The sequence below is a fragment of the Eumetopias jubatus genome, unplaced genomic scaffold (assembly GCF_037043125.1).
Source record: "Eumetopias jubatus isolate StellerSeaLion01/CBP00866 unplaced genomic scaffold, mEumJub1_p1.0 scaffold_14, whole genome shotgun sequence".
In the NCBI taxonomy this organism is placed as follows: domain Eukaryota; kingdom Metazoa; phylum Chordata; class Mammalia; order Carnivora; family Otariidae; genus Eumetopias; species Eumetopias jubatus.
In genome coordinates, this window is record NW_028274820.1 from 93,186,013 (window position 1) to 93,205,330 (window position 19,318).

General features: G+C 36.8%; 1 protein-coding gene and 1 pseudogene across 2 annotated transcripts in view; one reads left to right on the top strand and one right to left on the bottom strand.

The window, feature by feature from the left end:
• TRIM24 (tripartite motif containing 24) overlaps nt 1-19,318 on the top strand; it is a 120,405-nt gene that overhangs the window by 51,289 nt on the left and 49,798 nt on the right. For both annotated transcript variants that reach the window (XM_028106292.2, XM_088018626.1), the window contains exons 2-3: nt 6,991-7,109; nt 16,191-16,338. In XM_028106292.2, coding sequence (XP_027962093.1) covers nt 6,991-7,109; nt 16,191-16,338 — 267 coding nt within the window. The remainder of the gene's footprint in view (nt 1-6,990; nt 7,110-16,190; nt 16,339-19,318) is intronic.
• LOC114211670 (small ribosomal subunit protein eS24 pseudogene) lies at nt 1,854-2,221 on the bottom strand (annotated as a pseudogene).

The following is a 19,318-nucleotide window of genomic DNA, read 5'->3' on the forward strand; positions in this document are numbered from 1 at the left end:
ATTCATATAATCCTTATAACAGTCCTGCCTCAAATTTGTTCTAATGAGTGTGAAACATTTAGCACAATAACTGGAACACAGCAAACTCTCAATATGGTAATCATTATCATTATGATTATCATTTATTGTTTTACAGAAGAGGAAATAGAGGCTCAAAGGATTTAAGGGTTATAGGGCAATCAATAAAGAGGAATACGCTAGGTCTATATGGTTTTAAACTCCATATTCTATCTCTTTTATTTAAATATGTTCCGTGTGGAATGTGTACAAGATGGGTCATGAGGCAGGGTTGAAATCCCAGATTTGCCACTTAGTAGTTTTATGACCCTGGGCAAGTGATGGTAGTCAGTTTTCTGATCTGTAAGGTGGGGATTATATTTAATTAATTTGCTAGAGCTGCTTTGCTCTGAGGGTTACTAGTCATCTAGTAACTAGTCTAGAGTTAGAGGTCTGACAAAAGCCAGCAGGTGTTTCACTGGGCCTCAGGTCTCATTTGCACCCATTCATCTCCCCTTGCTTTTAGGCCTTGGAAGCAGTTTAGTTCAGGAACAATAGATGGGTTGAAGTTAGTACTAAGAGGAGCTGCTGCTGCTTTCCCTTTTCCTAGGCCTAGCCACTGTCCAGACTTGTGTGCTAATCATTTCCTTGGCTTTTCTTTATAGTTGATCATCTATGTATGCTTTCCTATATAATATTTTATTTGGATTGTATTTGGATTTTTGAACTTAAATGGTGAATGTATTCTTTTAGGACTTCCTTTATTCACTCAATATAATATTTTTTGGAATTCAGTCATGTTGACATCTGTAGTTAAAGTGCATTGATTTCATTGCTGTAAAGTATTTTATTATTTGAATATATCACAGTATTTTGTTTCTCTTGTCGATGGACATTCAGATTGTTTCCAGTTGTGAGCTTTTATGAAAAATGCTTTGATGAACGTTCTTGAACATATCTCCTGATGCTGAAGTATGAGAGTTTCTCAATGTTGAAATTGTGAATCATAGGGTATGTGTATTAAAAGGAGTTTATTTATCATTCACCAAGTACTTACTGAGCACTATGCCAGGTACATTTTTAGGTGCTTTGGAATATTGGTGAACTAGAGAGAGAAAAATCTCTGCCCTCATGGGATTTACATTCTGTTTGAGATCTCCAGACAATAAATAATAAACATAAATAAATAGAAGGATAAATGCCAGGAGGGAAAAGAGAACAAGGTAAGGGGATCATTTGTGTAGGAAGGTGGGTGGGGGTGCAGGTGTCATCAACGGTTAACATTTGAAAACAGACTTAAAGGAAGTTATGTACCACTTAAAAATTTTTCAACCTAAATAACAAAAAGAAGCAACTGTGGCCATTAAACACACAGTGATGAATGATTCAAGTAAAAATCTCCACAATTCTTAGAGAATTATTTTTTCTTTAGTTAATCAGATCTTAATCTTTCCAGCTTCTGAAAGGATATATTCTAGATGCTAATGTCTTCCAATTTTTGCAGAAGAATTATAAATGTACTCAGAGTTGGTTGAATAAAAGTCACATTTTCTGGGGCACCTGGCTTGCTCAGTCAGTAGAACATGGAACTCTTGATTGGGGTTGTGAGTTCGAGCCCCACTTTGGGTGTAGAGATTCCTTTTAAAAAAAAATTGAAATCTTTAAAAAAAATTACATTTTCCTCTTCACTTTATGGTTAAAAAGGTATTGTTAAGTTAGCATTTTTTGGATTTAAACTCATTTAGGTCAAATTCAGCACCTTACACAACTGGGATTCTTTTTTTTAAGTTCTTAGTTTATTAATTCTCTCGTGAAAAATCTGCAGAATCACCACAGGTAAAGTCACTGCAGAATTTTTACTCCTTCTTTTTGCCAGCACCAACACTGGCTTTTGCAGTCCACCTGACTTTCTTCATTCTGTCCTTGGGTTCCTTTTGAGGTTTTCTTGACGTCTTTTTCATCTCATATAGGCCATGTCTTGCAAGTCTATGTTTGGGTCCATTTTTCCTTGCATATTCCAAGGAATCATAAATCATGCCAAAGCCAGTTGTCTTGCCACCACCAAAATGGGTTCTGAATCCAAAGATGACATCTGGTGTGGCCTTGTACATTCTGGCTAGTTTTTCCAGAATTTCTTTCTTTCCCAGGTGAAGAACATCAGTGACCATCTATTTCTGCTGAAGTAGTCGGTTGGTCATGACTTCCTGGTCCACGTGGTTATTTTGTCGTTCGTGATGGCCACTGAGCTTCAAGCAGCTAGGAAGGAAAAGAGAGCCACAAATGGGATTCTTAATTCGTGGACTAATATCTTATCTATCAAAATGACATGACCTATTAACCCATGGTTTTCTAAACATTTTTGTAAAGTGTAGTAGTACAGAGCCTGCACTTGGGTCCATCAGCCAAGGGTTCAAATCATAATTCCAGTGCTGTGTGACCTTGATCAGGTTAAACCAGAGTTTCTGATCTGTTTCCTCTTCTTTATGAGGATAATGCAGTGCATATAAGGAGAACACTAAATAAATGTTAGTTCATTTTAGGGTTTTTTTGTTTTGTTTTGTTTTTTACTTTATATTTTGATAATAGATTGATGGGAATTTACAGAGAGATCTAAGGTACACAGTTTTTCCCAATGATTACATCTTCTGTAACTAGTATAAATCAAAACAAGAAAATTAACATTGGTAAAATAGTGCCTATAGTTCTTTGCCACTTTATCACATGTGTAGATTCATATATCTATCATCACAATCAAGACAGTTGTGTTCTTGTTTTATTCCATCCCTACCAAAGCTCTCTTTGTAGTCATATCTACCCTTTCCTTTCCCCATATTCCATCATCCTCAACTTCAGGCAAAGCACTAATCTCTATAATCTTGTTATTTTGAGAATATTACATAAATGGAATCATTCATAAGTGACCTTTTGGAAATTAGCTTTTTTCACTCAGAATGATACTCTTAAGATCCATTCAATATGTTGCATGTATTAATAGTTATTTCCCTTTTATTGCTGACTAGCATTCTATGGTATGGATATACCACAGTTTACTTAATCATTAACTTCTTTATGGGGATTTGGGTCTTTTCAAGTTTGAGGCTATTTTGAATAACACTGAATTAAGCCAGTGTTCAGATTTTTTGTGGATTTAAGTTTATTCCATTGGAATGCCCAGGAGTGAGATTGATAATTCATATGATAAATGTTATGTTTAGTTTTTAAGAAAACTGCCAAACTATTTTATATTCCCACTGAGAATGTATGAGAGATCCAAAATAAAACGTAGTGACAGTAGCTTTCTGCTTGTATCTCATCTTGATCTTAATTTGCATTTACCTGATGGCTAGTGATGTGGAACTTATTATTGCGTGATTGTTTGCCGTGTGTATATCCTCGTTGGTGAAATGTCTCTTCATGTGTTTTGCCCATTTTCTAATTGGGATGTTTGTTGTTTCATTGTTGAGTTTTGAGAGTTCTTTATATATTGTAGATATGAATCCTTTGTCAGATCTGTGCTTTGTAAATATTTTCTCCCAGTGTGTAGTGGTGTTTTTTTTTTAATCTTCACAATTCATCTTTGTCTATCCCTTGATCAGTAACAGATATTCTTTGTTGTAGTAGCTATATAATGTCTTGATATTAGATAGAACAGTTCCTCTTTCTTGTTTTCAGTATTGATTTAGCTACTATTGTACATTTGCCTTTCTTTATAAATTTTGAAATCTTGTCTATATCTACAAAAAAAATGTTGCTGGGGTATTAGGAATTGTGTTAAACCTACAACTCACATTAAGGAGAATTGACATCTTTACTACAGTGATTACCCCTATCCATGAACACTCTGTGTCTCTTCATTTATTTAGATGATTTTTGATTGCTCTCATCAGCATTTTATAGTTTTCAGCATAAAAGTCCTATACATGTTTTGCTAGGTTTACACCTAAGTATTTCAGTTTGTTTGGAGCCAATTTCCAAATAGCTGTAGGGCTATTCAAATTATTTCATACTGGATAAGTCCTAGTAGTTCGCACTTTTTGAGTAATTTGTTTCACTTGTTAAATTTCTGTGACTAGTGTTAGTATTCCTCTACTAACTTTTTGATGTCCACATCATCTGTAGTGCTCTTCCCTTTTTCATTCTTTGTTTGGTAAATTGTATCTTCTCCTTTACCATCCTCAGTCTTGTTGAAGGTTTGTTAATTTCATTGGCCTTTTCAAATAACCAGCTTTTTGTTTGTTTGACTTTTCAGTTTTCAATTCCACTAGTCTCTGCTGTTACATTTCTTATTTTCTGTCTCCTGTGAGGTTGAAATTGAAGTCTGTGTTCCTTATGCTGCCTCCCTTGACATCTGGAAGGGGAGGGCCTCCTCCTTATTACTGGTGGATGGTGTGGAAGTCTCTTGCTACCTCTTGATTAGCTCCCTGGGTAATAGGGGCCTGAGTGTCTGTTTACTACTTCCCATTGTTCTTCATTGACCCATTTAAGGAGTGGGGACCGAGGAGGTTACTGGTAGGCAGTAGTAAAAGTTCTGAGTGTCCAATAATCCTTTTTAACGCCTCCCCAGCATAGAGGTAGAGCAGTACCTCATTACTGTCATGGAGGGCAAAATTCATGCTTTTCCCGTTGTTCCTGCTAATGCTGCAGGGGGCCTCATTAGTGCCCAGTAAGGATGAAAGCCCCAGCTCCCCACCAGTCTTCTCTGACAGACACAGCAGTGTGTCGTTGGAGTACTTGGTTTCTGCTTGGCCAGGGTGTAAGTCTAGACTTCCCACTGGGCCTTTGCTGGTGGGAAAAGGAGCACAGTTTTATCTGTGGTGTTTGAGTGGAGTAGAGCAGTTACTGTCTAAAAGTTTTGTCTTGGTGGGCTGCCTATTTCCTGGTCCTTAGGATAAAGAGAGCAGGTTTCTGTGGGATTTTTTTGTTTATTTGTTTACACCTGTTGATATTCATAGGACGGTGACTTCATCCATGGTGACTGCTCACTTTGGAATATATGAGGCTAAAAGAAAATCCAGTGAACTCACCACTGTGTCGTTCCTTGGGTCCTGAGGACTCTAGCTAGTCTGCTGCCTTCTCTCTACCTTTCAGTCTTCTTATGATTGTTTCATATAGAACACCTAGAGTTTTTAGCTGTATTTATATAGAGGAATAGGGAAAAATATGTTTACTCAATCTTACTCTTTTGTGAAATGCATTGTCACATAATTTGCAGATTTTTATTATTAATTCTTTGTTAGTAGCACATACTAGGTATATCATTCCCAGTTTGAACCTTGTCTTGTCACTTTCTTCATGGTAATCTTTTTGCTAGCTGTAATTCTGAATGTAAATGAAATCAAATTCATTGATCTTTCCCTTAATCTCTTGCTTTTTGTTTCTTGCTTTAGAAATTTATTCCTGCTCTAAGTTTACACAGATGTTCTCTTATATTTCTTTGCGAAAGTTTTAAGGTTCTTAATCTTTTAAAAGAACTCTCATTTTTAATTGAGTAGTGATCTCATTCATCCCCCTCCCACTTTGGAGAACTGTAGCACCATGAAAAGTTCATCCCTTTTCCCATTGATCTCCAGTGCCACATCTATCATGTATAAAATGTACTTATATGTGAGCCTGTTTCTGGTATGTGTATTCTGTTCTTTTTTTTTTTTTAATCCTTACATAAATTTCACACCATTTTAATTACCATAGCTTTAGAATAAGTCCTTTACTTGGTAGGCATATCCCCCCAGCTTGTCAAAATTCTATTGAAATTCCTTTTGGGATTATTAAAATTGCATTGAATCTATAAATATGTTCGGGGAGAATTGGTATCTTTACCATCGTGGACATGGTTTTTCTTTACTTAGATATATTTTAAGATTTCCAGATACAGCTTAACATTTTTCTCCAGAATGGCCTTACATATTTAAAACAATTACTTCTGAGTACTCAGTATATTTTGTTGCTATTGTAAAATGTGTTCTTTAATTTAAATATTTGTTTATTGCTTGTATATATAAATGAAATTGACCTTTGGATTACTTTATATTCATTCTTATGCATTTCATTTTACAAAAAAAATGTACTTGGGAACCTTATCTCAGTCTCCTTGGTACAAATTATAGCATCAAGTGAATATTAGATTTTAAAATTTTCATCAAAAATTTAGATTTTAATTCATTCATAGTTATTACTTACTGTTTTACCAAGCACTATGAAAGATTATTCTTCCCCTCCCCAAAAAGAACATATTTGCACTTGTTAAAGGAAACATAATAGTGTTTCTTAATCTCCCATGGAGATTTAAAGCAAAACAAGTATGTTTGTACTCCCCTTTCAGAAATCCTGGTCTGTACATCCAGAGAAAACCCGAAGTCTCTATTTTTAAAAAAATCTCCACGTGAGATTTTGAAAACCCCTGCCAGGGGAAATTGCTAAACAATAAAAAGAGCAGCCTATGAGGTTATTGGAGGAGCATCTCATTTAAAATAAACTTTTATTCATTATTAAATAAACTAGGTGTGGGATATATCTATATGTGTACATAAACTGAATTGCTTTGTGTTAAGTAACAGCAGATATGACTTTGAAGAGAGTGGGCATTGTAAAAGAACCCAGTTACAGTTTGAATGAGATGTGCTCGTTTGTGTGTAGTATATTTATATTAAAACTTAGAAAGAGAGCTCATTTGGTGGTTGCCTGAGGTGTAAAGAGTCATGGGTGGGTGAAAGAATGAAGAGGGTCAAAAGGTACAAATTTCCAGTTATAAAATGAATAAGTCATTGGGTTGTAATGTACAGCCTGGTGACTGTAGTTAATGCCATATTACATATCTGAAAGTAGCTAGAAGAGTGGATCTTGAAAATTCTTACCACAAGAAGAAAACTTTTGTAACTATGCATGGTGACAGATGTTAACTTAACTTATTGTGGTGATCATTTTGCAGTTATATACAATCAAATCATTATGCTGTGCAAACTAAGAAAACTTAGAACACAATTTTGTTTTCCCCAGTTGGAGTCATTCGATGTCCAGTTTGCAGCCAAGAATGTGCAGAGAGACACATCATAGATAATTTTTTTGTGAAGGACACTACTGAGGTTCCCAGCAGTACAGTAGAAAAGTCTAATCAGGTAAGTGTACTAATTAAGTCTTAAATGTTTTGCCTCCTCTTACTGAGACAGCCTGCATTGTTGAAGGACTCTAAAAAGGTGTCTGACATTGACCATTATGTCTATCAAATTATGTAATATTTTAAAAGGTAATAAAGAATAATAAATAATTCATCTTATTGAATAAAACGGTACCAATTCAGAAGCCTTGATTGTACTCCCACCTTCCCTGTCCCTTCAGAGAAAACCATTCTATATTTGACAGTATTTCATTTTTTTGTAACTTTACTGTGTATTGACAATTAGATTTTTTTATTTCAAGTCCCACCTTTTTCATTTTTTTCTGTTTTAATGATGAACTCTATAATGATATGACAAATCCCATGTCTTTGATCAGTATGGTTTCTGCATTTTAAGAACGTCTTCTATTCTGCATCGTATTTCTTTGAAAGCCTCATTTAGTAATATTGTCCAGGGTGTTGGATTTAGAGACCCAATGATGTTTTTCTTTTTTCCCCACTTCCATAACCCACATGTAGAACATTTCTATTGGCCCTTTAAATCTAAATGTCCGGTCGCTGGTGGGTGGATTGTAGTACTCTGGTGGAGGTGAGCTATGATTAATTCTGCACTAAAGTGTAGTGTATTAGTCTACTTTTGAATCGTGATTCATTGATGATTTCTCTAAGCATTTCCTTAAATTTGGAACATAAGATCTGTGAAGGAACAGAATCTGACAATGGAAAAAATGATTATTAATCTAAAATGTAAAAATCAAAAAAGTAATGTTTAGGGCACTTCAGGAATCACATAGCTAAGTTTCTGTACTTTTCATTTTCAGCTTTTTGTTTCTTGGGGGAACTGTGGGAATTTAGGGTTCATTTAAAATGAATATAGCCATTACTAACTAAAATATCCCTTTTGAGGGTGCATGGGTAGCTCAGTTGGTTAGGCAGCCATCTCTTTATTTCGGCTCAGGTCATGATCTCGGGGTTGTGTGACTGAGCCCCGTATGGGCATGGAGCCTGCTTGGAATTCTCTCTCCCCCTCTCCATCTGCCCTTCCCCCCTTCCATTGTGCACACATGAGCTCTCTCTCTCTCTCTCTCTCAAAAAAAAAAAAAAAATTTTTTTTTACAAAGATTTTATTTATTTATTTATTTGAGAGAGCAAGAATGAGAGAGAGAGAGAGCACATGAGAGGGGGGAGGGTCAGAGGGAGAAGCAGACTCCCCGCTGAGCAGGGAGCCCGATGCAGAACTCAGTCCCGAGACTCCAGGATCATGACCTGAGCCGAAGGCAGTCGCTTAACCAACTGAGCCACCCAGGTGCCCAAAAAAAATTTTTTTTAAATATCACTTTTGTTTCAAAAGTATCCACAGTTCATCAAAGGCCAAAGCAGGGCTTGGTGCAGTGAATAAACTTTCTAATTGTTGTGAAACCAGCTTTAAAGCATGAAAATGCAGTTATTTATGTGAGATACAGTGTCAAGTACTTAACACCTCTGAAAGTTCCCCTGTGAATACCAGTGATTTTTTTTTTTATCTACTAGAGTGTCATGTCACTTTGCTTCATATGTGATTATATTTATACTAGATATACTTTGTTAGTCATATCACTCACCAGTTATGCTTCATCAGATGAACTCTAGTAGTGCATGTGAATGCTCAATCCAGAAAATTCAAAAGCAAAGCCACATAAAAAATCAACAGGGTGGAGTTATGATCCTATATGAATTGATGGTGATAAGAGATGAGTATTGAAGGGATTCTAATCTAAAGGACAAATTTAAGAGGCTGCTTTATGCCTCTGTATAATCAATTAGTTTTGCTAAGTTTATCTACTCTGTTTTGTCACAAAATAATAGGAAGAAGTTATAATCAATTAAACTAAAGATAGTCCAAATTGACATCTTCATTTTAGGTAAGTGAGGCTAGGGAGGTTGTTAAACCTGGTTCAGGAGTAGGGTACTTGGAGGGATATTTTGGGAATGAAAACAGGAGAGGTGATAATGTGGGATGAAGCAAGCACTAGGCAAGAGGTAATGAGGGCTGAACTAGCCTAGTGGCAATAAGTAAAGGAAGGGGAGAAGTTACAGTCCACACGGGACTTGATATACCTGATTGGATGTGGAGGTGAGAGGGACCCCACTACCAGGATGGTGGTGCTTTTCATAGAGAGAAAGAGGGCAGGGAAGTACATAGAGAATTGGTTTTGAATGTGATTGAGTTTGCCTGTAAGACTAAGGTAATGTCATCTGTGATCAAACTGGAGCTCTGAGGATAGTTTATAGCTGAAGATAAACTTTTAAAAACTTTTTGTTACAGATAATTTTAATCATTACCAAGAGAAGGGACAGTTTCACATAACAGACTCCCATGTACACATTACCTAGCTTAGTAGTCACGAACTCATTTTATGTTTAACCTGACACTCCCCCACATACACACGCTATATTATGTTGAAATTATTCCCAGGTATTATATCATCTAATCCATAAACCTTCAGTATTTCCATGGAAAAATAATTTTTTTAATGAATGTAACCACCATATTAATTTAACATATAAAAGAAATTTACAGTAATTCCTTAATATCATCAAACATCCAGTGATAATGTCGCTAATTGTCATGGTTCTTTCTTTAAAACAGTGGTTTGTTTCTGTAAGGATCCAGTAAGGCCTACACAGTGCATTTGGTTGATTTGTCTCAACCCTATCTTTTAATTAATCTCAAATTATCCCTTCACTTCAGTGGCTTTCTTTTTCTGCCCTTTTTAACATATTTGTTAGATAAAGTGTGTTAGTCCTGTATAGTAAGCCTTATTCTGCCTTTTGCCAACCATCTTCATAAAGTCATTTAACATACTTCTCTGTCTCCTGTAATTTGTGTACACTGGCAGTAAAAATGTAGAGGCTGATTTAATTTCAGGTTCCATTGGGTGAGGGGGTATGAGAATACTTTCATCCATATGTCTGTATGTACTTCAGTCAGGAGGCACAGGAGTTTGGTTGTCTTTCTTTTTCCTGATGTCAGTGGCCATTAATGATCGCTGCCATGATTCTGTATTATATTACGGCCCTTGGAAAACTATGACGTTCTCATTCTGTCATGCCCCTGTATTTCTTAACTGGAAGAGAAACCGAAGGCTTCCTTCATTTATTCTTTGGTTTTAAAGGAAAGGTAGGTTAAACACTTAATTCTTTTCCTTCAGTTGCTAAATTTTAGAGTAGTAACTTAGTTTCTTAGCATTCTTCAGAGGTTGACTAATGAGTGGTGTGTTTGTGTGTCATTATGAATTCGTGGGCTTTTAACATAAAATCTGTTCTAGTAGTTGTTAGTGATGCTCCACTTGTGCCATCTTGGCAACAGGAGCTTCACGTTGATTCCTGAGTCATGCTGATACAATCACAGTAGTCACTGCTGTCTCCCCTGCTTTCTGTTTTGACATATTGTTAGAGGCTTTGGTTCCTTTTAGTTGGAAATGGTATCTGGAGACCACAGTATGGGTGCTGGGGATACTAATGACCATTGGGTTGGTCATTTGTCTAGGCCTTGCAGGAGAATGATTTAGCAAACACTTTATTGAAAAAAGAAAGTGACTACACTTACCGTGTTGAACACTGCGTGATGTATAGAATTTTTGAATCATAAAATTGTACACCTAAGACTAATATAACACTGCTAATTACACTTGAATAAAAAAGAAAAAACAAGTCCATCTGGCTTGGTCTTGAATTTAGGCCACATAGTGTCTCTTGGGGCACAGACAAGCATCCTCTCTAAGGCATCTTTTTTATTAAGAAGCTCATCAACCTCAAACACATGGAATTTTAAGGAACTACAATAGAGTCTCTGAAATCTTTATTAAGGGAAAGGGATAAACAGAATACAAAGTAAGTATTAGGTGATAGAAAACTGTCATGAATGGATAAAGAAGATGTGGTATATATACACAATGGAATATTATGCATCCATCAAAAGGAATGAGATCTTGCCATTTGCAACAACGTGGATGGAACTGGAGGGTGTTATGCTGAGTGAAATAAGTCAATCAGAGAAAGACATGTATCATATGACCTCACTGATATGAGGAATTCTTAATCTCAGGAAACAAACTGAGGGTTGCTGGAGTGGTGGGGGTGTGGGAGGGATGGGGTGGCTGGGTGATAGACATTGGGTAGGGTATGTGGTATGGTGAGCGCTGTGAATTGTGCGAGACTGTTGAATCACAGATCTGTACTTCTGAAACAAATAATGCAATATATGTTAAGGAAAAAAAAAAGAAGAAGAAGTTACCAGGAGGGGAAGAGTGAAGGGGAGTAAATCAGAGGGGGAGACAAACCATGAGAGACGATGGACTCTGAAAAACAAACTGAGGGTTCTATGATGGGAATGCAAGCTGGTGCAACCACTCTGGAAAACAGTATAGAGGTTCCTCAAACAGTTGAAAATAGAGCTACCATACGACCCAGCAATTGCACTACTGGGTATTTACCCCAAAGATACAAATGTAGGGATCCAAAGGGGTACGTGCACCCCAGTGTTTATAGCAGCAATGTCCACAATAGTCAAACTGTGGAAAGAGCCAAGATGTCCATCGACAGATGAATGGATAAAGAAGATGTGGTATATATACACAATGGAATATTATGCAGCCATCAAAAGGAATGAGATCTTGCCATTTGCAACGATGTGGATGGAACTGGAGGGTGTTATGCTGAGTGAAATAAGTCAATCAGAGAAAGACGTATCATATGACCTCACTGATATGAGGAATTCTTAATCTCAGGAAACAAACTGAGTGTTGCTGGAGTGGTGGGGGTGTGGGAGGGATGGGGTGGCTGGGTGATAGACATTGGGGAGTGTATGTGCTATGGTGAGCGCTGTGAATTGTGCAAGACTGTTGGATCACAGATCTGTACTTCTGAAACAAATAATGCAACATATGTTAAGAAAAAAGAAAAAGAAGATAGCAGGAGGGGAAGAATGAAGGGGAGTAAGTCAGAGGGGGAGACGAACCATGAGAGACGATGGACTCTGAAAAACAAACTGAGGGTTCTAGAGGGGAGGGGGTGGGGGGATGGGTTAGCCTGGTGATGGGTATTAAAGAGGGCACATTCTGCGTGGAGCACTGGGTGTTATGCACAAACAATGAATCATGGAACACTACATCAAAAACTAATGATGTAATGTATGAAAGAAAAAAAAATAAAAAAAAAAAACAAACTGAGCGTTCTGGGGTGGGGGGGGAGGATGGGTTAGCCTGGTGATGGGTATTAAAGAGGGCACGTTCTGCGTGGAGCACTGGGTGTTATGTACAAACAATGAATCATGGAACACTACGTCAAAAACTAATGATGTAATGTATGGTGATTAACATAACAATAAAAAATTTTAAAAATAACAAAATAAAAAAAAGAGAAAACTGTCAACCTTCGTAAGGAAACTAGTGTTTTTAAGAAGCCTAGGATTTTAGAAAATAATGGGTGCAAATTTTTAACAGAAAAGCAACCAGCTTTATTATTAGTGGTCAGAATGTATTTACCAAGTGAACAAATTTCTGTAGCAAAAATGTGAGAAATGACCCCAGAAGCTCAGACAGCAAGTGGCTATTCTCTACACCAAAAAAACCTGAAACTGCATCCCCCTAGTGCCAAAACCACCAGCTGCTAGCGTAAAAATTCAGTGTATAGATATTTGTTCTATATGATACCAAATGTCCAACTGTTATGTTTTTGTTGCTGTTATATTTCCACAGAACAGATTAATAGTTTGACCTGGTGTCCTACAGAGTATGTGAGAAATTAGGGTTGTAGCCATGCCCTCTGGGTGCATGGCTATCCAGGATCATCTCCAGTGCAACCAGTCTTTGGGGTTCTACCTTGACCCTGCTGAGGATCACAGAAGGCTCCCCATTTCCCTTCCCTGCCTTGACTGTCATTTGAACAGCACCAAGAAGACTGCTCAATTATCAGGAGAGTCGTGGATCTGCTGAAAATTCAAATTCGGCAGAGGGAATAAAGTCTATGATTACTAAATGTGCATGTATTCCACCCCTAAGCAAACTGACAGCCTGATTTGACGCTCATGAGAAGTTACCGAGGGAGGATATAACATCTAAGATTCCTGTAACTAGAAGACCTTAAGAAGAGAAATAGATTTCATTTGGCTCAATGGTGCACTCTCCAAAGATAAAATGTGCTTCCATGTGAGGTAATGGGTGCCTAATTGTTGAAAATACACAAGCAGCAACTGCCTAGGAAGGAAAAAGCAAACATACCACAAGTATATATTGATATTTATAAGTCCAATTTAGATTTGTAGGTTTTATTTTTTTGATTTTATGTTTATCTCACTTATCTAACATTGGAAATCTTGGTTCTCAATTACATTGACATAATTTATTTATTTTCTCCAAATATATCTACATTATAGGGTATATTGTATCGGTTTTGGTTCAATCAGGAGCCATCTTAATTCTTAAAATTAAGAATTGTTAACGAGATACAAACTTGTTTACTGAAAGGATAAGTAAGAAATATTTAAAGTATCATAGAGATAGCAAGTATAAAGAAGCAGCTCAGAGAACAAAGAGAAAAGGTTGGAATCAGTCAAAATTAGAGAAAGGGTCTTGTGGAACATCAGTTCAGACATCTGAAGAGGCAGTGCTGCTTGTCCCATGTTGGTGTCTGAGCGTTTGGCCTTGGGATCGCAGACCTCAGGAGCAGGAGTAGGCCTGTGGTGTCAGTATCTCCAAAGCTGGTTCCGTGAGGATTGGGAAAACTGCAAACTAGAGCTCAGTGCCGCTGTGGAAATGAAGTGCCTCTGCTGGAGTGAAGTAGCATTGATTGGCATGATGTTCACAGAACAGGCAAGCAAATAGAAAGACAGCTCAGATGATGAAGTACCTTCTTCCTCTGGCATTGCGGTCTCCTTCCAGCACCAGCTGTTAGACTCGAATGTGCAACCAGCTCGTAAAGCATAAATATGGTTTTCAGAGTAAGAGTAGGGAAGAACAGAGTTGGGCCTGAAAGTAGAAATTGTAGAGCTGTTTCTGTCAAAATAGAAAGCAAGGAAGACAGCAATTACTGCATGTATGCACCTGGAGATAGTCAAATCATAATTTTTTTCAAGTTTTTATTTAAATTCGTTAGTTAACATACACTGTAATATTTTAAAGTTACTTGAAAGAAATAATTCTCTGAACAGTCAAGCCACCCATTGATAGGCAGATTCATTTGTTTCATTTGCTTTTGGTTTTTAGGGATTTAATTTCTGTAATTTGTAGGACTACATATAAAACCATTCATAAAGTAAAATCTATAAAACACAGTGTACTGGGAGAACTCAAACTATAGCTGTTTAATCTACCCATGTACCTTATTTCTTCTCTACCCTATAGGTAACCATTTAATTTCCTTTATTCTTCCATTTAAAATATTTTATATATAATTTTAAGTAATTTTATGTTATTTTAAAAATATTAGCAAATGTTATTTCACCCATCCCCATCTTTCTTAGAAGAGCAGTATCATGATTTGCTTTTCCACTTTGCTTTTTTTACTTCATATACTATAGATCCCTCATTCTTTCTTATAACGTAGTGTGGAGATTAAATTTTAGGTGACATCCTTGAAGACAGGATAGCTGAAGCTAAGGGAGTATAGATGAGACAGTGCCCAGATCTAACAAAAAATGTACAGAATTGGAGGAGGAAGGGGGGGGTGGGATCCAGAGGGCAATCAGGGAGATAAGAGGATCTGGAGGTATCAAGGAATCCAAAGGATTTCTAGGAAGTAGGATTCAATAATGTTAGAAAGGTGAAAGATGATAAGAGTTGAGAAAAGGCAGGTTTGAATTAATGAAAATGTTATCCAGGTATTTGGAATTTGGCTAACATAAAGCACTAACTGAGGGGAATTATTTTTTTCCCCCAGCCACAAAAGATAACATGAGGACTGCTTACATGTAACTTTAATATCTTTTCTCAGAGAAGAGTGCCACCCTCTTCACAGTTACAGAAGCTGGAAGCAAAGGAGCTGTCCCTTCATCTCCCATATCCAGTGCATCCTCTGAACCAGTTTTACCATCAGTCTTCCTCATTCATTCCCACTTCCACCTAAACCACTGAAAAAGCCTCTTACTTGTCTCTGCAAAAAGCACTTGCCCCTTTTATAATCTGTTCTCTATATTACAGTGGCAGTGATTTTTAAAATTGCAAGTCTGGCCATGTCACTTACTTAAAAGCTTTTAGAAGACTTCTTCAGACAGGGACCAAAGTTGCCATGTGATCATGCTTGATCTGGCCCTTCTGCCTGCCTTGCCCCTAGCTTCTTCTCTTGCCAGTCTTCCCTTGATCTCTGCACTTCAGTCATACTTTCTGTCAGTGCTTTGAACCTGCTGTACTCTTCTTGCCAGAGGCTTTTGTACATGCCGTTCTCTCTGCCTGGAAGTCTTTTCATCAGTAATTGATGACTCAACTTTCATATCTTAGTGTTAATATGATCTCCTTAGAGAAAGCCTTGCCTGGGTAATCTCTCGCTTTCTCCAACACTCCAACCCCACTAAAATGAGATCAGTTTCCCCTATCATGTGCTTTTATACCTTCTCATACTTTTCCTTTATGGCACTTCTCAGTTGGTAATTCCATATTGGTGTGATTCTTTGAGTAATGTTTGTGTAACTCACATTTAATCTCAGCACTACTCAGTAAAATCTGTTACTAACCTCACTTTAAAGATGAGCATTCTAAGTAACCTGCCCAAGAACTACCTAGCTAAGAAGTGGGGAATGGGGATATGAATGCACACTCCCATCTATGATACTCAGTATCATAAGGGCAGGAACCATGTTTGCTTTTCCACATTGTTATATCCTCAGCACTTAGCATAGTGCCTAGAGTATTTGATATATTGAATGAAGGACAAGGCCATATTTCCATTTCATATGTTTATAATTTAAAACATGTCAGTTTAAATTTACAAACACTGTTAAGATAACTGATAGAGGCAAGTATGATTGGTATATCAATTTTATAGGACTAGTTGTTTGACTACCTTTTCATTTTTCTTAAAACTTGATGTGACATGTTTCTCTTATTAGGTGTGTACAAGCTGTGAGGACAATGCAGAAGCTAATGGGTTTTGTGTAGAATGTGTTGAGTGGCTCTGTAAGACATGCATCAGAGCTCATCAAAGAGTGAAGTTCACAAAAGACCACACTGTGAGACAGAAGGAGGAAGTATCTCCAGGTAATAAATTGGTTTTAATCTCTTTTTGTCTCTATCCTTCCCACTCTTTTCTCTCTTCCTGTACTAACTTTGTTTTGATATACTTGTAAGTATTAAATACACTCTTGTTTTTTAATATAAGGAGGTCTGTATTGTAATTGAAATTTGAAGAATTAAAAATGTTAAATATGAATAGATATAGAATATTTCTGTCTTATATTCATACTCCCAACCCCCCCCCCCGTAAATGCTTTAATTTGGTGTAAATGTATAGCAAGTGAAAAAAAAGTTGCTTTTTAAACTTAATCTTCTCTCATTGGTTCTCTTATTTCTAAGGTTGTTGACAAGAGTTGGGCTTAACAAAAGTTTTATAACTCTTTCCCCTCTGATATTGTTGTGATAAACCTGGTTCATTATATTTGATAGGTAGATAACTAAAGAAGCTCTGCTTTTTATGTAATTTACGGCTTCTCAGTTTTTATTGTATTGCTTATACTGTAAAGTTTACTAATGTATTCTTTTACTGTAGTAAAATATATGTAACTTACAACTTGCCATTTAAACCATTTTTAAGTGTACAGTTCATTAAAGGTACACTGTATTACATTACATTCAGTTCATTAGTGTATGGTCCATTAATGGCATTCACAGTGTTTTGTAGCCCTCACCACTCTTTCCAAAGTTTTTTCATCATCCCAGAAAGAAACAATACCCAATAAATAATAATGCTTATTCCCCTCTTTTCTCTGCCCCTGTGAACTTCTAATCTACTGTCTCTACGAATTTGCTTATTTCTGCAAGTGGAATCCTATAGCTTTGTCCTTTGGTATCTGGCTTATTTCACTTATCACTATTTTCTGGGTTTATCCATGTTGTAGCATTTATCAAACTTCATTTGTTTTTATGGCTCATTAATATATTTTTGTTTAAAAATTATTTTATTGCTTTTAATCCAAGTCAACCAGTGTTTGTATGTCTATTCACTATTCCAGGAACTTTGCTAAGCATTGGAGATGTAAAGGAATCAAACAGATACTTTTGCCCCACAGAAGTTATAAGTATGATGAAGACTACAAATTAGCAATCATAGTTTGGCTTCCTAAGTTCTATAAGAACACATGAAAGAAGCGCCGAACTCAGATTTGGGGATTTAGGCTGGAGGCCAAATCTGGGGCTTGAAGGAGGAATAGAAGTTCATCACAGGAAGGAGAGGGGTAGGGAAAACTGAAGTACACACCCAGACTTGCAGAGGGAGACAGTTGAATGTAGCTGGAGAGTAAGATTCAGGAGAAGGAATAAGAGATGAGCCTAAGAGTCTGGTGACACAGGAAAAGGAGATATAATTTCTGAGGACACTAATGAGGAAAAGACAAAAGAGAAGAGGCCAGGTACAGATTCAGATAAATTGAATAGATAGTGCCTGAAAGACTTCTCTTTTTTTGTGATTCAGTCATCTATTGAAAAATAGAGCAGAGAAAATAAGATGAAAAGATCAGGAATGCGTGGGATACTTGAAATAACTCCGGTAAAGAGAGCTCCAGCTTCAGAAACAGATTGTTTGGTAGCATCCAGGTTACATTTGATGTACAGGCCTTAAAACTTCCTCCATCGGGGAGCGCCTGGGTCACTTAGTTGGTTAAGTATCTGCCTTCCATTCAGGTCGTGATCCTGGGGCCCCGGGATCGTGTCCCACTTCCGGCTCCCTGCTACGAGGGGAGCCGTCTTCTCCCTCTGCCTCTGCCTCTCTCTCTGTCTCTCATGAATAAATAAACAAAATCTTTTAAAAATAAATAAAAAATAAAACTTCCTCCTTTGGGCCTCAGCAGTATGCTTGTGGGTATAGAGAAGAATTGAGGGTTTAGCTGCGTAGGTGTTGCAGAAGTTCAGTAGAATGAGAGGTACAAATCATGGCATTTACTAAATGAAGGATTTTTTTTTTAACTGTATAAAGGAAATGAAGTTGATAGTGTCAGTCGATAGAGTGAAAGAAATTGTTAGGAACCTAGAGATCTTTGAAGCACAGCAAGAGTAGTTAACTAAGAATTAGAAGGTTAGAAAGTAGAAGTTATTAGAGTGGATGTTTGAATTTATGATTATAGAACTGGAACAGTTATGGACAATCAAAAGTCTAGGGTGGGACCATGATGTGAGGAGCTAAAATGGAGTATAGGTCTCTGGAGATAGAAAGTCTGAGAGTCTTGTTTTTATATGGTAATCTATGTGGATTTCTGAATCATCCATAGTGATGGTGACACTGAAGACTAGGAGGATGACCAAGTCAGGATCTAAATTCTTCAGTAAGTAAAGGAAGTCTACAAATGGGTGATATGATGTTCTAATTACCTAAATCAGAAGCTCTATAGTTATTGTTGAAGAGCAGGCCAAACCCAGAATGTCCTAAGCCAACTAAAGATGTATGGTCACTCTATCTACTATCTACTGTGATGCCTACGTGACATGCACATCAAGGAGAAGGATACAGGGAAGCTGTGAAGATATTCACATTACTAAAATTGAGCCATTGTTGCATTGCTAGAATTAATTGCATTTGGTCTTGATGTGTTGTGCTTTTAATAGTCTTTTACTATATTGCTAATTTTCTCTAGTTATTTTCCTTCTTCCATATGAGTTTTATGCGTTTTTGCCTGCTTTTTGATCTGACTAGATAGTAGGTTATCTTTTTGTTTTTATCCACAGAAACAGCTCTGAAATTTATTTATCTAATTATCCTTTATATATTTTAGTTCATTATTTTTATCTTTAATTTCTCCAGCTTACCCTAATTTTAAAGTTCTATTACTAACTTCTTTGACATAAATACTTGATATTTATTTTTATCTTTTGTAGAATTAATGACTGTTTAAAGCTTGATATAATCTGCCACTTAGATTTCTACTGTTTTTTAAATATTCTGCATATATGGGGGCACCTGGCTAGTTCAGTGAGTAGAGCATGCAGCTCTTGATCTCAGGATCATGAGTTCAAGCCCCACATTGGAACC